General features: G+C 37.2%; 1 protein-coding gene across 10 annotated transcripts in view; it reads left to right on the forward strand.

The window, feature by feature from the left end:
* The window catches only part of PCNX1 (pecanex 1), a 192,571-nt gene that overhangs the window by 35,699 nt on the left and 134,442 nt on the right, over positions 1-22,430 (forward strand). For all 10 annotated transcript variants that reach the window (XM_058567242.1, XM_058567240.1, XM_058567237.1 and 7 more), the window contains exon 2: positions 17,835-18,043. In XM_058567242.1, coding sequence (XP_058423225.1) covers positions 17,835-18,043 — 209 coding nt within the window. The remainder of the gene's footprint in view (positions 1-17,834; positions 18,044-22,430) is intronic.

Genomic DNA, 22,430 nt, shown 5'->3' on the forward strand with positions numbered 1-22,430 from the left:
CGAATAGCTAAAGAAATCCTAAAGAAAAAGAACAAAGCAGGAGGCATCACAATTCCTGACTTCAAAACATACTACAAAGCAATAGTAATCAAAACAGCATGGTACTGGTACAAAAACAGACACACAGATCAATGGAACAGAATTGAAAGCCCAGAAATAAAACCACACATATACGGACAGCTAATTTTCGACAAAGGTGCTAAGGACATGCAATGGAGAAAGGAAAGTCTCTTCAATAAATGGTGTTGGGAAAACTGGACAGCCACATGCAAAAGAATGAAAGTGGACCATGTGCTATCGCCATTCACAAAAATTAACTCAAAATGGATCAAAGACCTGAAGGTGAGACCTGAAACTATAAAACTCATAGAAGAAAATATAGGCAACACACTATTTGACATTGGGTTTAAAGGAATCTTTTCGGATGACATGCCTACCCAGACTAGGGAAACTAAAGAAAAAATAAACAAGTGGGACTTTATCAGACTAAAGAGCTTTTATAAGACAAATGAAACCAGAATCAAGATGAACAAACAACCAACCAGCTGGGAGAGAATATTTGCAAAACATACATCTGACAAGGGGTTGATCTCCATAATATATAAAGAACTCACACAATTGAACAACAAAAAAACAAACAACCCGATCAAAAAATGGGCAGAGGAAATGAACAGACACTTCTCCAAGGAAGATATACAGATGGCCAATAGGCACATGAAAAGATGCTCAACATCACTAATCATCAGGGAAATGCAAATCAAAACAACACTAAGATACCACCTCACGCCCGTTAGAATGGCTATAATCACCAAGTCAAAAAACAACAAATGTTGGAGAGGATGTGGAGAAACAGGAACCCTCATACACAGCTGGTGGGAATGCAAATTGGTGCAGCCTCTATGGAAAACGGTATGGAGATTCCTCAAAGAATTAAAAATAGAGATGCCCTATGATCCAGCCATCCCACTACTGGGAATCTATCCAACGCACCTGAAATCAACAATCCCAAGAGGCTTATGCACCCCTATGTTCATTGCAGCATTATTCACCATAGCCAAGAAGTGGAAGCAACCTAAGTGTCCCTCGACTGACGATTGGATTAAGAAAATGTGGTATATATATATACAATGGAATACTACTCAGCCATAAAAAGAGACAAAATCGTCCCATTTGCAACAACATGGATGGGCCTGGAGCGTATTATGTTAAGTGAAATAAGCCAGAAAGAGAAAGACAAACACTGTATGATCTCACTCATATGTGGAATATAAACCAACACATGGACAGAGAAAACTGGACTGTGGTTACCCGGGAAGTGGGGGTGGGGGGTGGGCACAAGGGGTGAAGGGAGTCATATATGGGGTGATGGACAAACAAAAATGTACAACCCAAAATTTCACAATGTTAGAAACCATTAAAATATCAATAAAAAAAAAAAAAAAGAAAAGTTAGTGCAGTGTTATTGATGGATGGGATTTATAATTTAGTGCAGGATTAGTATCTGTGGGGTTTTTTTCCCCCTGCCTAGGGCATAAGGCATACTGCTTTCAAATTCTAGTTTTTGCTTTCATTTATCACATACCTTTTTTGCTATCATTTAATTTTGACTCCCTTTTCTACAACAGATTGGCAGAGCAGACAGAACTTGAAAGCTAAGAAAAATTTAAATTCAGTTTTTCTCTCTAAATGTGGTAGTGATTGTTTCCGTTTTAGCTCACTAGAAGCACCAACTGCTTTGGTAGTTGGCAGCCTTTAAAGTTCCTAAACCGCACAAGGAGAGAAGCATGGACTTAAGAATAATCTGAATGAATTTAGTGTTTTGAACTTGGAAACAAAACTGTTACTCCATTTTTTCTTATAGCTGGATATTGAACTATAGGGTATCCTAAGGCAGCACAGAAGGGCCTCAGGGGAATGACAATTGTATTTATTAGTTATAAATTTAGAGCTAAATATTTTGAGGAAAAGTGTCTAATTTAAGGAGATGTTATGTAGAAATGTGACCTCCTGGATATCTATTTGTATTTTGAAAGGCTGCCCTAAATTTTTTTTTTTTTTTTTTGCTTTCTATGATTCTCTTACAATTAATCTACTTTTTTAGAGAGACAGTGAGATACAATTTTCATGTTTCTCTCTATTTTAAAATTTTCCTTTATCAGGTCGGCCCCGTGGCTTAGCAGTTAAGTGCACGCGCTCCGTTACTGGCGGCCTGGGTTCGGATCCGGGCGCGCACCGACACACTGCTTCTCCGGCCATGCTGAAACCGCGTCCCACATACAGCAACTAGAGGGATGTGCAACTATGACATACAACTATCTACTGGGGCTTTGGAGGAAAAAAGGAGGAGGATTGGCAATGGATGTTAGCTCAGGGCCGGTCTTCCTCACACACAAAAAAATAAATAAATAAAATTTTTCTTTATAGTATTGACAGGCCCTCTGCCCCTAGTGCCTAGATAGTTATGTGTCGTGAAACTTTGTCAAAATTTATGTAGGGCCATTGAAGTTTTTATCACTTTTCTAGTGATTTCTGTGGAACCCATTGTTCTGTGGAACAATTTCTGTGGAATTTTCCCGCAATAATCCTAAGCCAGTGTTTTCCATTGTAAATTGATAAATTTTCTCAATGAATGGGAAGATACTAAGAACATAGAGGCATTATCCAAAATTATAGCTTCTTGTACTAAAAAACAGGTATACTATATGCTTTTGCCTAAAAACTTGTAAAACTACTTTTTTTTTTTTTTTTTTGCTGAGGAAGATTGGCCCTGAGCTAACATCCGTGCCCATCTTCCTCTACTTTATATGGGATGACGTCACAGCATGGCTTGACAAGCGGCACGGCCCCGGGATCCGAACCAGCGAACCCTGGGCTGCCGAAGCGGAGCGCGCACACTTAACCGCTTGCACCACCAGGCCAGCTCCTAAAGCTACTTTTTAACATTAATTACGGTTGTTTTGCTTGGAGAACAAGCAAGATGAGTGCTTTTCAGAATTTTGTTATTAAATGACACTGTGGAATGTAAGTTGATTTCCCAGGCATACATTGTGGAAGAGTGGTTATTGGCCTATGCTTGCTAGCAGCTACTTTGTTTCCTAGTTGGATGAAACTGGTGGTGTTGGAGATTATAGATTTGTACTTGGCATATATGAGGGAGAAGTGCTTGACAACGTTTTGTTTGGTTTATTGGTGAGAGAAGAAAAGAAATTTTCATTTAGAGCAGAGATCAACAAATTATGGCCTATGTAGTTTTTGTATGGCCCATGAGCTAAGAATGGTTTTTACGTTGTTTAGTGGTTGCAAAAAAAATCAAAAGAAGATTAATATTTCATGCTATGTGAAAATTATATGAAAGTCAAATTTCAGTGTTCACAAAGTTTTATTGGAAAACACTATGCTCGTGTTCATAGACAATATGGCTGCTTTCACACTGCAGCAGCAGAGTTGAGTAGTTAAGACAGATTGTATCACCTGCAAAGTGTGAAATATTTTTTGTCTGGCCTTAAACAGAAAAAGTTTGCCCACCTCTTATTTAGAGGCAATTAGGTATCATGATTAAGAGCAAGAACTCTGAAGCCAAACTGCTCTTTAGTGTCTCTTTCAGAGACCTTGGGCAAGTTACTTACCTCTTTGTGCCTCAGTTTCTCCATCTGTAAAATGGGAAGACTAATAGTGCCAACTTCATCACGTGATTGTGAGGGTTAGATGAGTTAATATACATAAAGCACTTAGAAGTGTGCCCGGCACATGGTAATCACTAAGTGTTAGATGTTAGTTGATATCTAGGTATAAGATGTTAGTTGGCGCTAAGTGTTAGATTTAGTTGATAATCACTTTGTAACATGAACTGGAAAAGATGCGTTGAAATCAGTTCTGATTGAGAACAGCTACCGATATATTAAGGAAGTACTCCTTTGTTAACAGTAAACTTCCAGATCTTAATTCAGTGGTGTAGAAAATAGTGAAAATTATCAATCTGACACAAAACATAGACAGGGAGCATTTGTCTTTACATTGCTGCTCAAGGAAATGAGTGTTGTATAAAAGGTTGCTTTTTGGGCCCGCCTGGTGGCGCAGCGGTTAAGCGCACGCCCTCCACTGCGGCAGCCCAGAGTTTGCGTGTTTGAATCCCGGGTGCACACCGATGCACTGCTTATCTAAGCCATGCTGTGGTGGCATTCCATGTAAAGTAGGGGAAGATGGGCATGGATGTCAGCCCAGGGCCAATCTTCCTCAGCAAGAAGAGGAGGATTGGCAACAGATGTTAGCTCAGGCTAATCTTCCTCACAAAAAAAAAAAAAGAAAAAGGTTGCTTTTCTACCATGCAGTATGCTAGCCATAGGGGAGAATTATTCACTTGAGATTTTGAAATGAAGTGTAAGATAGGTTACTTAACGACTGTGATAATTCTAGTTTGACCATTTCTGTGATTTCAAGTGGCTTTCTCAAGAGTTCTGTCAGAAGTATTTTTGGTATCTTGAATAGCTTGACCTTGTCACTCCTGGCTGAAATATCACAATTTCTTTGTGTTAAGGAGAAACTGTAATAAGAATTTAAGAAGGCTAAACTGTGATGTAAATGGCTTAGTCTCCCAACTTGTTTCTCAGTGTTTGATTTTTTTTTCTCACTGGAGAGAAGACAGTGAAGAAGGAAGTGAAATATTCTTCCATTTAACTTTTTTTTTAAGTTGTAGTAAAAAACACATAACACAAAACTTACCATTTTAACACCTTTTTTAAGTGTACTGCTTAGTAGTGTTAAGTACATTCACGTTGTGCAGTGGATCTCCAGAACTTTTTCATCCTGCAGAACTGAAACTCTGTACCCATTAAACAACAACTCCCCATTTCTCCCTCCCGCTAACCCCTGGCAACTACCATTCTGCTTTATATTTCCATGAGTTTGACTACTTTAGATACCTCATATGAGTGGAATCATCCAGTATTTTGTCTTTTTGTGACTGACTTATTTCGCTTAGCATAATGTCCTCAAGGTTCATTCATGTTGTACCCTGTGACAGGATTTCCTTCCTTTTCAAGGCTGAATAGTATTCCATTATATGTATAGCGTACATTTTGTTTATCCATTCATGCATTTGTGGACATTTAGCGCATTGCTTTCTCCTCTTGGCTGTTGTGCATAATGCTGCCGTGAACATGGGTGGGCAAGCATCTCTTTGAGATCCTGCTTCTAATTCTTTTGGATAAATACTCATAAGTGGGATTGCTAGATCACATGGTAATTCTATTTTTAATTTTTTGGAAACTACTGTTTTCATAGAGGATGCACCATTTTACATTCCCATCAATAGTGCACAAAGGTTCCAATTTCTCCACATCCTTGCTAACACTTGTTATTTTCTCGTTTTCCCTCCCTCCCTCTTTCCCTTCCTTCCTTATTGATGGTAGCCATCCTAATGGGTGTTTGGTGATATTTCATTGTAGTTTTGATTTGCATTTCTATCCATCTAACTTTTTTTTTTTTTTTTTTTTTTTACTGAGGAAGATTCACCCTGAGCTAACATCTGTTGCCAATCTTCCTCTTTTTTATATGTGGGTTGCTGCCACAGCATGGCCACTGGCAAGTGGTGTAAATCTGCACCTGGGAACCAAACCTGGGCTGCCAAAGTGGAGCACACTGAACTTAACCACTAGGTCTCTGGGCCGGCCGCTCCATCTAACTTTTAAGAGAGATAGTCTTATTAAAAGTATCTCACACAGTTCTCAGTAAGGAGGGTTACCACAAGTTTTGGGTCTATATTTGGTCTGAATATCTAGAGTTATCTGACAGTCATTAACACTTCTGCCATTCTCAGGGATGTCTAACTGAGAGTTAAGATGCTGTTTTAACTTCTTGCAGATAAGGAGTAAAGTGAGAAACTGCCGTGATGTGGAACTTGACCTGTTGCTAAGTCATCCATTATTGAGATGGGTATAGATCATGTCTTTGTAAAACATGAAAGCTAATATACCTTTTTTCTGATATGAAAACCTTTTTATCGCTTAACATTTTAGCTCTTATTTTCTAATTATAAAATAAATACATGCTCATTACGAAGAAATCAAGAAAATATAGTAAAGCATAAGTTTACATTTGGAGTATAATACATATTGGTACAGTTTATGTTGCTGCCTGTAAGTGTAGTTTTCACTGCCATATTATATTCCATTGGTAATTAGTCTACAGTTTTCCATTTTCCTGTTGATTTTCAGTTGAGTCCCCCCCCCTTTTTTTTTGGTGAAAGTCATAGTGCTGCATGTGCAGGAGTTTCAGTTTTATGCTTATGAGAGGAAATGCTGAATCGTGGGTGATGTATCTATTGATTTATATTTCTACTAGCAGTTTATAAGAGTTCTGGTTTTCCATACTTAATTTTTGTCTGATTTCTTAATTTTTGTCCATACAGATGGGTGTTAAATGATATATTGTTGTGATTTTAAATTGTATTTTGCTCATTGCTGATGAAGTTGAAGATGTTTTCATTGGCTATTTATATATCTTTTCTGTGTAAGGTCTGTCTGTTGTCCTTTATTTTTGTTGGTTTGTTTGCCTCTTTGTTATTGATTTTGAAGGAATTCTTTATAATATATTCTTTATATGGTATATACACACATATATAAATATATACATATATAGTGATATGTATTTTAATGTCTTCTGGTTTGTAGCTTGTCTTTTCACTTAATTTACAGTGTCTCTTAATAAACAGAAGTTCTTAATTTTAACTCATCAGTCCTTTATAGTTTGTTCTTTGAGAATCATGCTTAAAAATAAATCTTCCATGGCCTAAGGTCATAAAGATATTCTTTTATATTTCTTCTAAAAGCCTTAAAGTTTTTGCTCTTTACATTAAAGTCTTTAATCCATTTGTCAGTTTAAGAAATTAAAATATGATGAATCTTTGCTTAAAATTTGCAGTTCACGTGTTTGCTTGAATGCCCGTTAAGGCCATGATGCCAAAAGTTTGGTAAACGTTGCCTTAAGTAATGAGGTAGTTGCAATAGTGCAAAAAAACAAGCATACATGGTGTCTAGCATTAATGACGGCTATTTTTTTTTTCACAACCTTGGCCTTAGTTGTGGGTGATGTGTGCCATTCTCTTAACTTTGGAGTTAGAGACCACTGGTTTCTGACTGAACTGGTCTGAATACCTGAGTGTGACTACGTAATAAGTAAATCTCAAAAATCAAGATGTTAACTGCTTATAGCATAATAGAACACAAAAATACCCAGCTTGTCTGTTTTAATGTCTTGACCTTTTGACCTATAAGATGTGTAAGATAGACAGATGTGTGAGATGTGTAAGGGAGGACTTGAAGCCTATGATGACTCTGCAGGCCTTTGTCTTGAGCTTGCGATGCTGTGGCCTTTCTAGTTATTTAGTGAGGGCCTTGCTGTAATTAGTATTAGTCCATCTTCATTCTCTACTGTCCACTGTTGGTGGTGTCCTAGGAAAGAAGTAAAACCAGCCTTTTTATATAAGCAGTTTATAACTAGAGATAGACATTTACATGAAGATAAAATAGATCGGCTTTTATTACAAGAGGGCAATTAATGTGCTTGGTTGCATCAGCATTAACTTGAAGTTGGCATCTATAATAAAAAAATAACCTAAGATGATGAAATATGTCCTTTTGGAAATACTAATACTTTTTTTTTTTGGTGAGAAAGACCAGCCCTGAGCTAACATCTGATGCCAATCCTCCTCTTTTTGCTGAGGAAGATTGGCCCTGGGCTAACATCCTTGCCCATCCTCCTCTACTTTATATGGGATGCCGCCACAGCATGGCCCAACAAGCGGTGTGTCGGTCCTCGCCCAGGATCCAAACCTGTGAACCCTGGGCCACCAAACGGAGCGCCCGCGTGTAACTGCTGCGCCACCAGGCCGGCCCCAGTATTAGTGCTTTTTAAAGTATTGTTTGTTATGAAACATAATTAACCTTAAGTCAGTAAGTACCTGCCAAAAAAATTCAAAGTAGATGTTTTAATTTAGAATTGGGTTATTGAATGGGATACAAAAGCTATTTTTAACAGAAACGTAAGCAATTTTATTTTGTAAAAGTTTTTTTTCCTTCAGAAAAAGAACCTGCTTTCCCATGAGATGCTGCTTGTTAATAAATAGAATTCTGAATGTCTCTGAAAATCTTTCTTTGAAAACACAGTATTGATAGATCTAATTTAATAAAATATAAAAGTGAATAGTAAATACTACTTGGTTTGCCCTTTTGGTATATAATCCATAAAACTGAAGAAAGGTGACCTAACTAGTTTCAGGGTTTTTGGTGTTTGATTTTAGGGGACCACTGAAACCACGTAAAGGGAGACACCATTTAAAGTGTTCTTTTAGTATTAGTGGAGCGAAGTTCCAGGGAGAGTTTATGATCCATTTCTGATCCGATACTAATATTGTCAGCTGCCCTGGGATCAGCTGAGAGCCCAGTGAAGCAATGCAAGTGGAGAGCAAGTTTAATCAGAGTCAGGCAACAGCTCAAGGTATGCCTGTGCACTTTACCCCCTTCGGGAAAAGTGACACAGCACAGCTGTCCTCCGTCACCTAGAAACCTCAGCGGTAATCACTGACAGGGGTTAAGCATTTAAACCATACAGTGTAAAATAAATGAGTAACTTTTGTAGTTTGAGTTGAAAATTCAAGTTTTAATCATCTGTACCAGTTTCTAGTATGAAATGGTCACTTAATTTTTATTTTGTTTTCAGTCTTTTCAATATTTAGTGTTTTAAAAAAAAATTCTGTACTTACTGTATAGATCCTGTACATTTTAGTGTGTTTTTTGGCACTCAATTATCCAATAATCTTAAAAATATAATAGTAGGTAGAAAGAGTTTATTTAGATCTCTTTTAAGTATTCATAATCTTTGATTCTTTTTGTAAAAGCAAATACGATAGCCCATTCAATATTAAGCAGTCTCTTTTATCTTTTCCCATTTGGAGGGGCCATTAACATTTCCACTGAATTTGTCTGCCGCCCTGAATGATAATGGTGAAGTTGTTCTCTGTGGATCCACTTAATTAATATAATCAATCATTTTAGTCTTAATATGGACTATGGTGAGTAATGATGGAACTCTGACTCATTTTTCATTGACACTTCACATTTGAAAATGGAATCAGTATCATGGTAGATGGTAAAACATGCAGTGACACAGGCCTAAGAGACCTTGCTTAATTTTGTCATTAAGATGTTATTAAGATGAGTGATCCTGGCTAAGTCATTTGAAGTTAGTAGGTCTCAATTTTCTGTCTGGAAATGACAGTGTTGAACTAAATGATCTCCAAGAATTTTAATTCTTATGTGAACATATCATATGGAAACCAGCATCATGCAGAACTTTTGTAAATGCTCTAGGCGATACATATGTTTATATCTGTGTTTATTTTGAAATTTTTGTCAGTTTGAGTGTGTGTGTGTGTGTGCGCGTGCATGTGTGTGTCTGTGTGTTTTCTACTCTGAAAAGTTTATTCAGGGCACTTTATTTTTTTGCAGTGAATGTTAGATTTATTAAAGCTATAAATTAAACAACTTAGAATTTTAAATTCAACTCTACAAATTGAACACATTTTTTTTATGGTGAAATTTTTGTTGTACATTATTGTTTATCAGTCACCATATAAGTGCATCCCTCCACCCCTAGTGCCCACCCTCCACCCCCCCTAGCCCCTGGTAACCACCAAACAGTTCTATCTGTCCGTGTGTTGGTTTATCTTCCATGTATGAGTGAAATCATGCACTGTTTGTCTTTCTCTTTCTGGCTTATTTCACTTAACATATACCCTCCAGGTGCATCCATGTTGTTGCAAATTGGACACTTTTGTCTTTTTTTATGGCTGAGTAGTATTCCATGGTATATATATACCACGTCTCCTTTATCCAGTCATCAGTCAAGGGATACTTGGGTTGCTTGCATGTCTTGGCTATAGTGAATAATGCTGCGATGAACATAGGGGTGCATAAGCCTCTTTGGATTGTTGATTTCAGGTGCATTGGGTAGATACCCAGTAGTGGGATAGCTGGATAATAAGGTATTTCTATTTTTAATTTTCTGAGGAATCTCCTTACTGTTTTCCATAGAGGCTGCACCAGTTTGCTTTCCCACCAGCAGTGGATTAGGGTTCCCATTTCTCCACAGCTTCTCCAGCATTTGTTGCTTTTTGTCTTGGTGATTATACCCATTCTAACGGGTGTAAGATGATATCTTAGTGTGGTTTTGATTTGCGTTTCCCTGATGATTAGTGATGTTGAGCATCTTTTCATATGCCTGTTGGCCATCTGTATATCTTCTTTGGAGAAGTGTCTCTTCATTTCCTCTGCCCATTTTTTGATTGGGTTTTTTTTTGTTATTCAGTTGTGTGAGGTCTTTATATATTATGGAGATTAATCCCTTGTCAGCTATATAGTTTGCAAATATTTTTTCCCAGCTGGTGGGTTCCATATTCATTTTGATCCTGGTTTCATTTGCCTTGTAGAAGCTCTTTAATAATTTTATTTATTTATTTATTTTCCGCCCAAAGCCCCAGTAGATAGTTGTGTGTCATAGCTGCACCTCCATCTAGTTGCTGTATGTGGGACGCGGCCTCAGCATGGCCGGACAAGCAGTGCATCTGTGCGCGCCCAGGATCCGAACCTGGGCTGCCAGCAGCGGAGCGCGCGCACCTAACCACTAAGCCACGGGGCCGGCCCAAGTAGAAGCTCTTTAATCTGATGAAGTCCCACTTGTTTATTTTTTCTTTTGTTTCCCTTGTCTGAGTAGACATGGAATTCAAAAAGATCCCTTTATGGCTGATGACGAGTAGTGTACTACCTATATTTTCTTCCAAGAGTTTTATAGTTTCAGGTCTCACCTTCAGGTCTTTGATCCATTTTGAGTTAATTTTTGTGTATGGTGAAAGAAGATGATCTACTTTCATTCTTTTGCAAGTGGCTGTCCAGTTTTCCCAGAACCGTTTGTTGAAGAGACTTTTCTTTCTCCACTGTATGTCCTCAGCTCGTTTGTCAAAGATTAGCTGCCGATAGATATTATGAGGTTTTATTTCTGGACTTTCAATTCTGTTCCATTGATCTGTGTGTCTGTTTTTGTACCAGTACCATGCTGTTTTAATTACTATCACTTTGTAGTATGTTTTGAAGTAAGAGATTGTGATTCTCCAGCCTTGTTCTTCTTTTTCAGGATTGCTTTAGCTATACAGGGTTTTTTGTTGCCCCATATGAATGCTAGTATTCTTTGTTCTATTTCTGTGAAGAATGTCCCTGGGATTCTGATTGGGATTGCATTGAATCTGTAGATTGCTTTAGGTAGTATGGACATTTTAACAATGTTTATTCTTTCAATCCAAGTGCATGGAATCTTTTTCCATTTCTTTATGTCATCATTGATTTCACTCAGTAATGTCCTATAGTTTTCATTGTATAGGTCTTTTACTTCCTTGGTTAAATTTACTCCTAGATATTTATTCTTTTTGTTGCAATTGTAGATGGGATTGTCTTCTTGAGTTCTCTTTCTGTTAGTTTGTAGTTGGCACGTAGAAATGCAACTGATTTCTGTAAGTCAATTTTGTACCCTGCCACTTGGCTGTAGTTGTTGATTATTTCTAATAGTTTTCCAATGGATTCTTTAGGGTTTTCTATATATAAGATCATGTCATCTGCAAACAGCGAGAGTTTCACTTCTTCGTTGCCTGTTTGGATTCCTTTTATTCCTTTTTCTTGCCTAATTGCTCTGGCCAGAACCTCCAGTACTGTGTTGAACAAGAGTGGTGAGAGTGGGCACCCTTGTCTTGTCCCTGTTTTCAGAGGGATGGCTTTCAGTTTTTCCCCATTGAGTATGATGTTTGCTGTGGGTTTGTCATGTATGGCCTTTATTATGTTAAGGTACTTTCCTTCTATACCCATTTTCTTGAGAATTTTTATCATGAATGGATGTTGGATCTTGTCAAGAGCCTTCTCTGCATCTATTGAGTTGATCATATGGTTTTTATTCCTCATTTTGTTAATGTGGTGTATCACATTGATTGATTTGTGGATGTTGAACCATCCCTGTGTCCCTGGTATAAATCCCAGTTGATCATGGTGTATGATCTTTTTAATGTATTGCTGTATTCGGTTTGCCAATATTTTGTTGAGGATTTTTGCATCTATGTTCATCAGGGATATTGGTCGGTAGTTTTCCTTCTTAGTATTGTCTTTGCCTGGCTTTAGTATCAGGGTGATGTGGGCCTCGTAGAATGTGTTGGGAAGTGTTCCATCTTCCTCTGTTTTTTTAAATAGTTTGAGAAGGATAGGTATTAAGTCTTCTTTGAATGTTTGGTAAAATTCTCCAGAGAAGCCATTTGGTCCTGGACTTTTATTTTTTGGGAGGTTTTTGATTACTGTTTCAATCTCTTTACTTGTAATTGGTCTATTCAAATTCTCTATTTCTTCTTGATTCAGTTTTGGGAGGTTTATGAGTCTAGGAATTTATCCATTTCTTCTAGATTGTCCAATTTGTTGGAATATAGTTTTTCATAGTATTATAATCTTTCGTATTTCTGTGGTATCTGTGTAATTTCTCCTTTTTCATTTCTAATTTTATTTATTTGAGCCTTCTCTCTTTTTTTCTTGGTGAGTCTGGCTAAGGGTTTGTCAATTTTGTTTATCTTCCCAAAGAACCAGCTCTTTGTTTCATTGGTCCTTTCTGCTGTTTTTTTTAATTTCAATTTCATTTATTTCTGCTTTTTATTTATTTTAATCATTTATTTCTGATTTTTATTATTTCCCCCCTTCTGCTGACTTTAGGCTTTGTTTGTTCATCTTTTTCTAATTCTGTTGGGTGTAGTTTGAGGTTGCGTATTTGGGCTTTTTCTTGTTTGTTAATGGGGGCCTGTATTGCTATGAATTTCCCTCTCAGGACCACTTTTGCTGCATCCCAGATGAATTGGTATGGTTTCATTTGTCTCCCGATATGCTTTGATTTCTACTTTAATTTCATCAATGATCCATTGGTTGTTTAGTAGCATGTTGTTGAGTCTCCACAGCTTTGTCACTTTCCCGGTTTTTTCCTTGTAGTTGATTTCTAACTTCATGGCATTATGGTCTGAGAAGATGCTTGTTATGATTTCAGTCTTCTTAAATTTATATAAGCATGCCTTGTTTCCCAACATATGGTCTATTCTGTAGAATGTTCCATGTGTGCTTGAGAAGAATGTGTAATCTGCTGTGTTTGGATGGAGTGCTCTGTATATGTCTGTTAAGTGCATCTCATCTAGTTTTTAGTTTAGATCCATTATTTCCTTATTTATTTTCTGTCTGGATGATCTGTCCATTGATGAGAGTGGGGTGTTGGGGTGTTGAGATCCCCTATTATTATTGTGTTGTTGTTAATATCTCCTTTTAGGTTTGTTAATAGTTGCTTTATGTACCTGGGTGCTCCTGTATTGGGTGCATATATATTTAAAAGTGATATATCTTCTTGGTGGAGTGTCCCTTTTATCATTATATATTGCCCCTCTTTGTCTCTCATTACCTGTTTTATCTTGAAGTCAACTTTGTCTGATATAAGTATGGCAACACCTGCTTTCTTTTGTTTGCCATTAGCTTGGAGTATTGTCTTCCATCCTTTCACTCTGAGCCTGTGTTTGTCTTTAGAGCTGAGATGTGTTTCCTGGAGGCAGCATATTGTTGGGTCTTATTTTTTAATCCATCCCACCACTCTGTGTCTTTTGATTGGAGAGTTCAGTCCATTTACATTTAGGGTAATTATTGATATATGGGGGCTTGTTATCGCTCTTTTTCTGGTTCTTTTGCATTTCTTTTGTTTCTCATCCCATGTGTTTCAGACTACCAATTTAGTTTGGTAGTTCTGTATGTGGGTTCTCTTAGTTTTCTCTTTCTTTATCATGTGTGATTCTGTTCTGTTTATTTGGTTAGTGGTTACCATGAGGTTTGTATAAAAAATCTCGTGGATGTGATACTCCATTTTTTGATGGTCTCTTATTCCCTTAGACTAAGTCAATTCAATCCCTTTCCTCTTCCCCTTCTAAGTTATTGTTGTCACATCTTATTCCTTCTTGTGTTGTCAGTTTGTGTTTAACATGATGAAGTTATATTTATGCTTGGTGCTTACCTTCCCTTGATCTTTGGTTTTATAATTAAGTGTTTGCTAATCTATTTTGGTAGAGGACTGCAATTTTCTGGTTTTGTCAACTTATTTTCCTCCTTGTTCAAAACTTTGAATCCCCTTTCTCTTTTTTCCCTCAGGGATGAGGGCCTTCTTGAGCACTTCTTGTAGTGGGGGTCTTGTGGCAATGAACTCCCTTAGGTTTTGTTTATCTCGGATAGTTATTATTTCTTCATCATATCTGAAGGATATTTTTGCTGGATAGAGTATTCTTGGCTGAAAATTTTTGTCCTTCAGAATTTTGAATATATCGTTCCACTCTCTCCTAGCCTGTAAAGTTTCTGTCGAGAAATTGGCTGAGAACCTGATAGGAAATCCTTTGTATGTTATTTTTTTTTGTCTAGCTGCCCTTAATATCTTTTCTTTGTCATTGTCTTTTGCCAGCTTTACTACTATATGCCTTGGAGAGGGTCTTTTCAGGTTGATATATTTAGGAGATCTATTTATTTCATTCATTGGTATTTCCAGCTCATTCCCCACGTTTGGGAATTTCTCAGATATTATTTCTTTGAAGAAGTTCTCTGCTCCTTTTTCCCTTTCTTCTCCCTCTGGAATACCTAAAATCCTTATGTTGGATTTCCTAATTGAGTCGGATATTTCTCAGAGAGTTTCTTCATTTCTTTTTAGTCTTAGTTCTCTTTCCTCCTCCATCTGGAGCATTTCTGCATTGCTGTCCTCAGTATTGCTAATTCTTTCCTCCATGTTGTCAGCTCTGATGCTTAAGGCTTCCAGATTTGTCTTTATCTCTTCTATTGTGTTTTTCATCTCTAAGATTTCTTTTTTTTTTAAATTTTTATTTATTTATTTCCCCCAAAGCCCCAGTAGATAGTTGTATGTCATAGTTGCACAGCCTTCTAGTTGCTGTATGTGGGACGCGGCCTCAGCATGGCCGGAGAAGCGGTGCGTGCCCGGGATCCGAACCCGGGCCGCCAGGAGCGGAGCGTGCGCACTTAACCGCTAAGCCACAGGGCTGGCCCAGATCTCTAAGATTTCTGACTGGTTTTTTTTTTTTTTTTATAATTTCAATCTCTTTTGTGAAGAAACTCCTGATTTCATTGAATTGTCTGTCTGTGTTTTCTTGTATTTCATTAAGCTTTTTTATGATGGCTATTTTGAATTCTCTGTTGTTAAGGTTATACATTTCTATGCTTTCTGGGTTGACTTGTGGGTGCTTGTCATTTCCCTTTTGTTCTGGAGAGTTAATATATTTTTGCATGGTGCCTGTCGGTGTTGGCTTACTTTTCCTCATAGTGAAAATATATGGTCTCAGTTTCCTCTTGCTGGCGCTGCGTGGGGGTCAAGGGCTGTGTATTCTGGGCTGCCTCAATCCGCGGGCACTGTCGTCGGCCCCTGGCTGATCTGAGGTGTGGCTGAGTGGAGGCTGCTGGGGGGGAAGCGTGGGAACAGCTGAGACTGGAGCTCAGCTAGGCCGAAGCAGCTGGGGCTCGGGTGCAGGTGGGTTGAAGCAGCTGCAGCTGAGGTGCCACTGGGCCAAAGAAGCAGGGGCTGGAGTGCGCTGGGCAGAAGAGCTAGAACTGGAGCGCGCTGGGCTGAACAAGGAAGAGCTGGAGCACTGCTGGGCCAAAGAAGCTGGAACTGGAGTTCGCTGGGCTGAAGAAGGAGGTGCTAGGGCACTCCTTCCCCTTCTTCTAGGGATTCCAGCACCTCTGTCCTCAGGTGTATGGCTGCCTGGGTACCTCAGACGTCCCCTGTGTTGTGTGAATAGCTTCTGTTGGAATATGAATGTCGTTTTTGTTGTGTCTTAGAGGGGGAAGAGTTCAATGTGGGAAGCTCACTCCGCCATGATGCTGATGTCCCAAATTGAACGTATTTTAACAGGCATTTTTAAGAGGTTAGGTTCTTTAATTTAAATTTCATTTATAAACTTAGTATTCACTTTTAAGTGCTTAAATTATATGAGAATCTTTCCAAGTACTTAACTCTTCTAAACCTAATATTTGTGGACTTTTGTAAAATTTTAAATACATTTTTCAACTTAAAATCATAAGCCTAAATCAGTTATATTCAATGACACTTAAAATTGGAATCACAAGTTTAAATTTTTAAATACAATAATATGAAGGGCTTCTTAATCCAAGTATTTAAAAATAGCAAATATATGGTTATTATGCTCACACCCAACTCACAAGTATTAGACTCTGGGCTTGATTTGTCTTTCTTCCCCCTCTTCCAATTCCAACCCACATTCTTTCCCTCTCTCTTCCTCCCAAACTACTTTTTTTTTTTTTTTTTAACTTTTATCATGTGCGTTCTAAACCTGCCTTGCTCACCAGGACCTTTTCAATTTTACCATCTCAGGCAATTTGAGGTTATCTTCCCAAGCAAATCTGGAGCCATGTTCTCAGATGACTGAGGTTGAATCTTATGAAAACATGCAGAATCGAGCGCTACAGATATCCAGAGTGATTTTTTTTCATGCAAGCGGACAGAAGTTGAGCTTAGTTTTATGGTCTCTGCCAGCAGTGACTCTGAGGCCCTGCTTTCCAAGTGGGATGGTCTCCAAGCTCCTGGACTCTAGTCCACATCACCCAATCCTCAAGTATGATGGGTCTGCAATCCCCACGCCCAGGATATTTCAGTCAATCTATTTATTGCCTGATTCTGTTCTGTATTCTTTTATTCTTTTTATTTGGCAGCCTACAGTTTTTGAGTATTTTAAGCGTTTAAGTATTTTAAAATAAAACCTATTGGGATTTCGCATGTCTCCCGTGTCTTATGTGATTTTACAGGCACAGTTCTAAGGTTATTCTCATGACAGTTTTGACTTGCAATTTTCTAGAACACAAAGAATGTTTATATCCTAAAAAAAGTTAGAGAGCACATAGACAGGGATTATGTATATTTGGATCACAACCCTATCTTATTCACATATTATGTAACGTGATACCTTAACTCTCTAATTGTATTATAAGCTTTTTGGCGTTGACTTTATACCACTGCTGTCCAATGGAAATGTAATGTGAGCCACATATGTAATTTAAAATTTTCTCGTGGCCGTATTAAAAATAAGTAAAAAGAAACAGATGGGGCCGGCCCTGTGGCTTAGCGGTTAAGTCCGCGCACTCCGTTGCTGGCGGCCCGGGGTCGGGTCCCGGGCGCGCACCGACGCACTGCTTCTCTGGCCATGCTGAGGCCGCATCCCACATGCAGCAACTAGAAGGATGTGCAGCTATGACATAAAACTATCTACTGGGGCTTTGGGGGGAAAATAAATAAATAAATAAAATGTTTAAAAAAAATAAATGCATCTTTAAAAAAAAAAGAGAAACAGATGAAGTTAATTTTAATGATATATTTTACTTAACCCAGTATAATCTAATGTTATTTCAATGTATAATCAATGTAAAAATTATTGAGATATTTTTCATTCTTTTTGTCATACTGAGTCTTCAAAATCCAGTGTTACTTAATTCTTAGTGCACACCTCAATTCAGACTGACCACATTTCAGGTCTCACTAGCCACATATGGCTAGTGGCTACTGTACTGAGCAAGCTGTCTTATACTTTTGCAGCTTAGTGCTAGTAACGTGATTGTTGTTTTCTGTGTGAATGTGTGTGTTTACTATTTTAGTTACAGATTTCTCTAATTGAATAAAATATAAAATATTTTAAAATGCCTGTCTTTATTTTTTTTTTCTTAAAGGCCCTTCCTTCTTCCATGATTATAGTAGCAGTTTATTGTCCTGTGATAGCTGCTGTTTTCATTGTTCTAAAGATGGTCAACTATCGACTCCACAGAGCACTTGATGCTGGAGAAGTTGTAGATAGGACCGCAAATGAGTTCACAGATCAGCGAGCCAAAGCAGAGCAAGGCAACTGTTCATCTAGGAGAAAAGACAGCAATGGACCAAGGTGAGGAAACCCATGTCACTCAGTTTGTAATGATGTAGATCTTGCGTGTATGTAATGATGTGGTTATTGTATTGTGTCTGTTCTGTTTATGTGGTTTTAAGGCAGTGGTAGATCTTACCACTGTAGGTACAGAGACAAGTACAGATTGTCACATTAGGTCACAGCAAAGCTAACGGGCCTGTCTGGGGGATTAAATCAATATCCTTGGCCTTATTACTAAATAAAATGTTAGAACAATAATGGTTATAATTGTATAATAGTTATTCACACCAAAGATCAAAACCAATGAAAAACACTTTAAAGAAATAATCAAGCATGGCTTATAAATCTTAGCATTTATATTTTATTTATAGATATAAATAAAATGTAGATATATCTTAAGCAAATTGTGATAACATTTTGCTTGACATTTATAATCTACATTTTTCATTTAATCTACTTTAAACATTTTTCAGTTTTATATTCTCACCTTAGAAACTTAGCTGTTCCTTCCCTATGTCTTTGCCAGACTAACTTCGTAGGGTTCAACTCTGTAGGTCACTTCCTCCTGGAGGCTTTCTTTTCCGTCCCAGCTCAAGTATTCCCTCTACGGCTCTCAGTCACAGTCTGTTGAGTTACCTGGGCCTCACCCACTTTCTCTTTTTGACAGAGGGATTTACTTTTTTATAGTGAGAAGTTTGTGACTTTATAGAAATAATAGGTACCACTAATTTAACTCTTAAAAAATAGTCACTAGATGAGCACTTGACATATATAAGCTCATTCAGTCCTCAAGACACTTCTGTGAGGTAGATGCTGTTATTAGCCTCATTTACAGATGTGGAAACTAAGAGGAGAAACATCAAATAATTCAGGCAGCCAGGCTCATGCTTTTAACCACTGTGCCATGTTTCCACTCAGTATAATATGAAATATTTCAGGTATCAAGATATAAATAATGTAATAAAAAGTGGGTACTCATCTGTTAAGACAGATAATATTTCTGTGTATTTTCCAGTGTGCTGAAAGCCTTTGTTTATCCCTTTTTAATTACATTTTCTCCATCCCTAACATGATTACCGTGTTTGTTCATTGAACAGATATTTTACCCTTGTAATAATTTTGCTCATAGCATTAATCACTCTCTGAAATTATCTTACTTAATCATTTGTTTGCATTTATAAGCTTCTTGAAGGCAAGGGCCTTGCTTTTCTTATAAACTATTATATTCCCAGGTTTTAAAACAGTGTCTGGCATTGATAGGTACTCAGCAAATATTTGAAATAGTGAAAACATTTTTTCTGTGATGTTATTTTTAATGACTGCACAGTATTCCATTTTGTGGACATACCATAATTTAACTATCTTGTTTTTAGTTATTTCAATTATTGTCAAATTTAAATTTAAATATTAAATCACTGTGATGTTTAAATTTCAAATGACTAAATTTTTCTTTTCTTAAATTTATTTATTTGTTTATTTTAGTGTGTGTGTGTGAGGAAGATCAGCCCTGAGCTAACATCCATGCGAATCCTCCTCTTTTTGCTGAGGAAGACTGGCCCTGAGCTAACATCCGTGCCCATTTTTCTCCACTTTATGTGGGGTGCTGCCACAGCATGACCTGACAAGCGGTGTGTCGGTGCACGCCCGGGATCTGAACCTGGGCCGCCAGCAGCAGAGCCCGCGCACTTAACTGCTACACCACGGGGCCAGCCCCTAAATGACTAAATTTTTAATCATAACTTAGCAGAAATATAATTACTAGAAAGCTACACCCATTTTTAAGTTTTTCAATATATATTGCCAATTTCCAAGGATTTTTACCTTTTAATTGCTGTGACCAGCAGTTTGAAGTCTTCTTTTTTTGTACTTTTGACAACGTTGAGTGTTTAGTATTTTGACAAACTGTGGTGGATATCTCATTTAATTTTTCAGTTTTTGGATTACTGGTGAAATGGAGGTGTTTTTCTTATGTTGTTGCTTTTATATTTGTTATTTTGTGAATTGTGTATTTTTCTATTGGTGGTTAGTTTTTTGCTATTGATTTGGAGAAGATATTTATTTAGGAAGAATATTAACTCTTGTGTCAAATACTTTTCCTCAATTTATGGCATTTTATTTATATATTTATATGCCACAATTACTTATTTTTTATTTATTTATTTTTTTGTGAGGAGGATCAGCCCTGAGCTAACATCCATGCTAATCCTCCTCTTTTTGCTGAGGAAGACCGGCTCTGAGCTAACATCTATTGCCAATCATCCTCCTTTTTTATTTTTTGTCCCCAAAGCCCCAGTAGATAGTTGTATGTCACAGTTGCACATCCTTCTAGTTGCTGTATGTGGGACTCGGCCTCAGCATGGCCGGAGAAGCGGTGTGTCGGTGCGCGCCCGGGATCCAAACCCAGGCCGCCAGTAGCAGAGTGCACGCACTTAACCGCTTACGCTACCGGGCCGGCCCCTATTAGTTCTGCTTTTGATATCAAGTTTTCTAGATTTTTTTCTTCCCCCAAATTATATAAATATTCACTTGTATCTACTTTCAGTATTTTTATCATTTTATTTTTTATTCTTAAATTGTAGTCAATCTGAAAACATTCTAACTTTTTTCTTTTAGGTTTTGTTGGTACCAACATTATTGAGTGAATAATGCATTTTTTCCCTGTAATTTTAAATGCTTTTTCTTTATGTAACACATGCACTTATATATCCTTATGTTTGTTTCTGGGCTTTGTTTTCTCCATTGATCTCTCTGTCTTTTTGTTTATACCATACTGTTTCTGTGGCTTTCTAATATGCTTAGTACTTAGCAATGTGAATTCTTCAATATTTTTCTTTCAATGTTATCTTGATTATTATCATGCATATACTTAGTTTTTTGTAAGGTATTCTCTTGTATGCTCATCCTCCAGAATTTCATTAGAGTTTTGATTATAATTATGTTAAATTTGGAGAGAACGCAACCTTTAAAATAGGAAGTCTCATTCAGCAACATGGTGTATATGTATTCATTTATTCACTTGTCTTTTATGTCTCATAAAACTTCAGGTTTGGGGCCAGCCTGGTGGCATAGTGGTTGGGTTCACACACTCTGCTTCGGCAGCCTGGCGTTTGTGGGTTCAGATCCTGGGCGCGGGCCTACACACCGATCATCAAACCATGCTGTGGCAGCGTCCCACATACAAAGTAGAGGAAGATTGGCACAGATGTTAGCTCAGGGCTAATCTTCCTCACCAAAAAAACAAACAAACAAACAAACAAAAACCCAGAAAAAAAAAACAAACAAAAAACTTCAGTTTTTTTTAATGGGTTCTGCGTATTTCTAAAGTCTATTCTGTTTCTATTAGGAAACGCATACCCTCATATATTAGGTAAGCAAACAGAGTGTAGACTCTGCACTTCATCTGCTTGGGCTTGAATCACTTCCCGATCGTATGACCTTGGAGTTACTTAAGCTTTTTATGCCTTGGCTTCCTCATCTAAATGATGAGGCAAATAGCAGTACTGTCTCATAGGGCTAGTACAGAGAATAAATGAGCTCATATGTGTAAAGCACTTAGAACCATTCCTGATACATGCTAACCACTCAGTAATATTAGCTGTTATTATTTCTGGATATTGTATATATTTTTAATTGCTTCTATTACTGAATTGTTTTCTATTTTCTTTTAGTTTTAAAAAATTTTTGTTGTGAAATATATATATTTCCAAATAGTAGATCAATTATTTGTATAATTTAGAGAACAATAATTAAGTGAATACTTAATTACCCACCACATAGTTTAAGAAATAGGACATCATACAAGTCTTCATTTCTCCTTTCCCTACTCCTTTCATTGTACTCTTTTTCCTTCAGGAGTGACCATTATCTTGAATTTTATGTTAATAATTCCCTTGCTCTTTTTTATTGTTATCCAGTTTTTTAGATATTACTAAACATATATTATTTAATTTTGTCTGCCTTAGGACATCCTAAAGAGAATCACACTGTATGTTTTTCTCTGTGAGGGGCTTTTTTGTGCAGAAGATTTTATTTTATATAGGCTTACCCATGTTGATGCTTGTAGTATCATTTATTCATATTTTGTTTATTCATATTTATTGTAGCATAGTCTACCACTGTAGAAATAGACTACAATTTATTTATCCATTCTTCTCTTGATAGCCATTCAGATTATTTCTAGTTTTTTTGCTCTGATAACACATTATTATTTTATGTCTCTTGGTACACGTGTATATAAGCTGGTTTGTAGGATATTTTCATGTTCAGTTTTATTAGGTAATTCCAAGCTGTTTGCCAAAATGATTGTACCAGTTTATATTCTCACCATTAGTGTGTGAAAGTCCTTATTGTTCCGTATCCTCATCATTATTTGATTGGTAAGCTTTAAAAATTTGCCATTTTAACA

This window comes from Diceros bicornis, chromosome 24, assembly GCF_020826845.1.
Source record: "Diceros bicornis minor isolate mBicDic1 chromosome 24, mDicBic1.mat.cur, whole genome shotgun sequence".
NCBI lineage: Eukaryota > Metazoa > Chordata > Mammalia > Perissodactyla > Rhinocerotidae > Diceros > Diceros bicornis.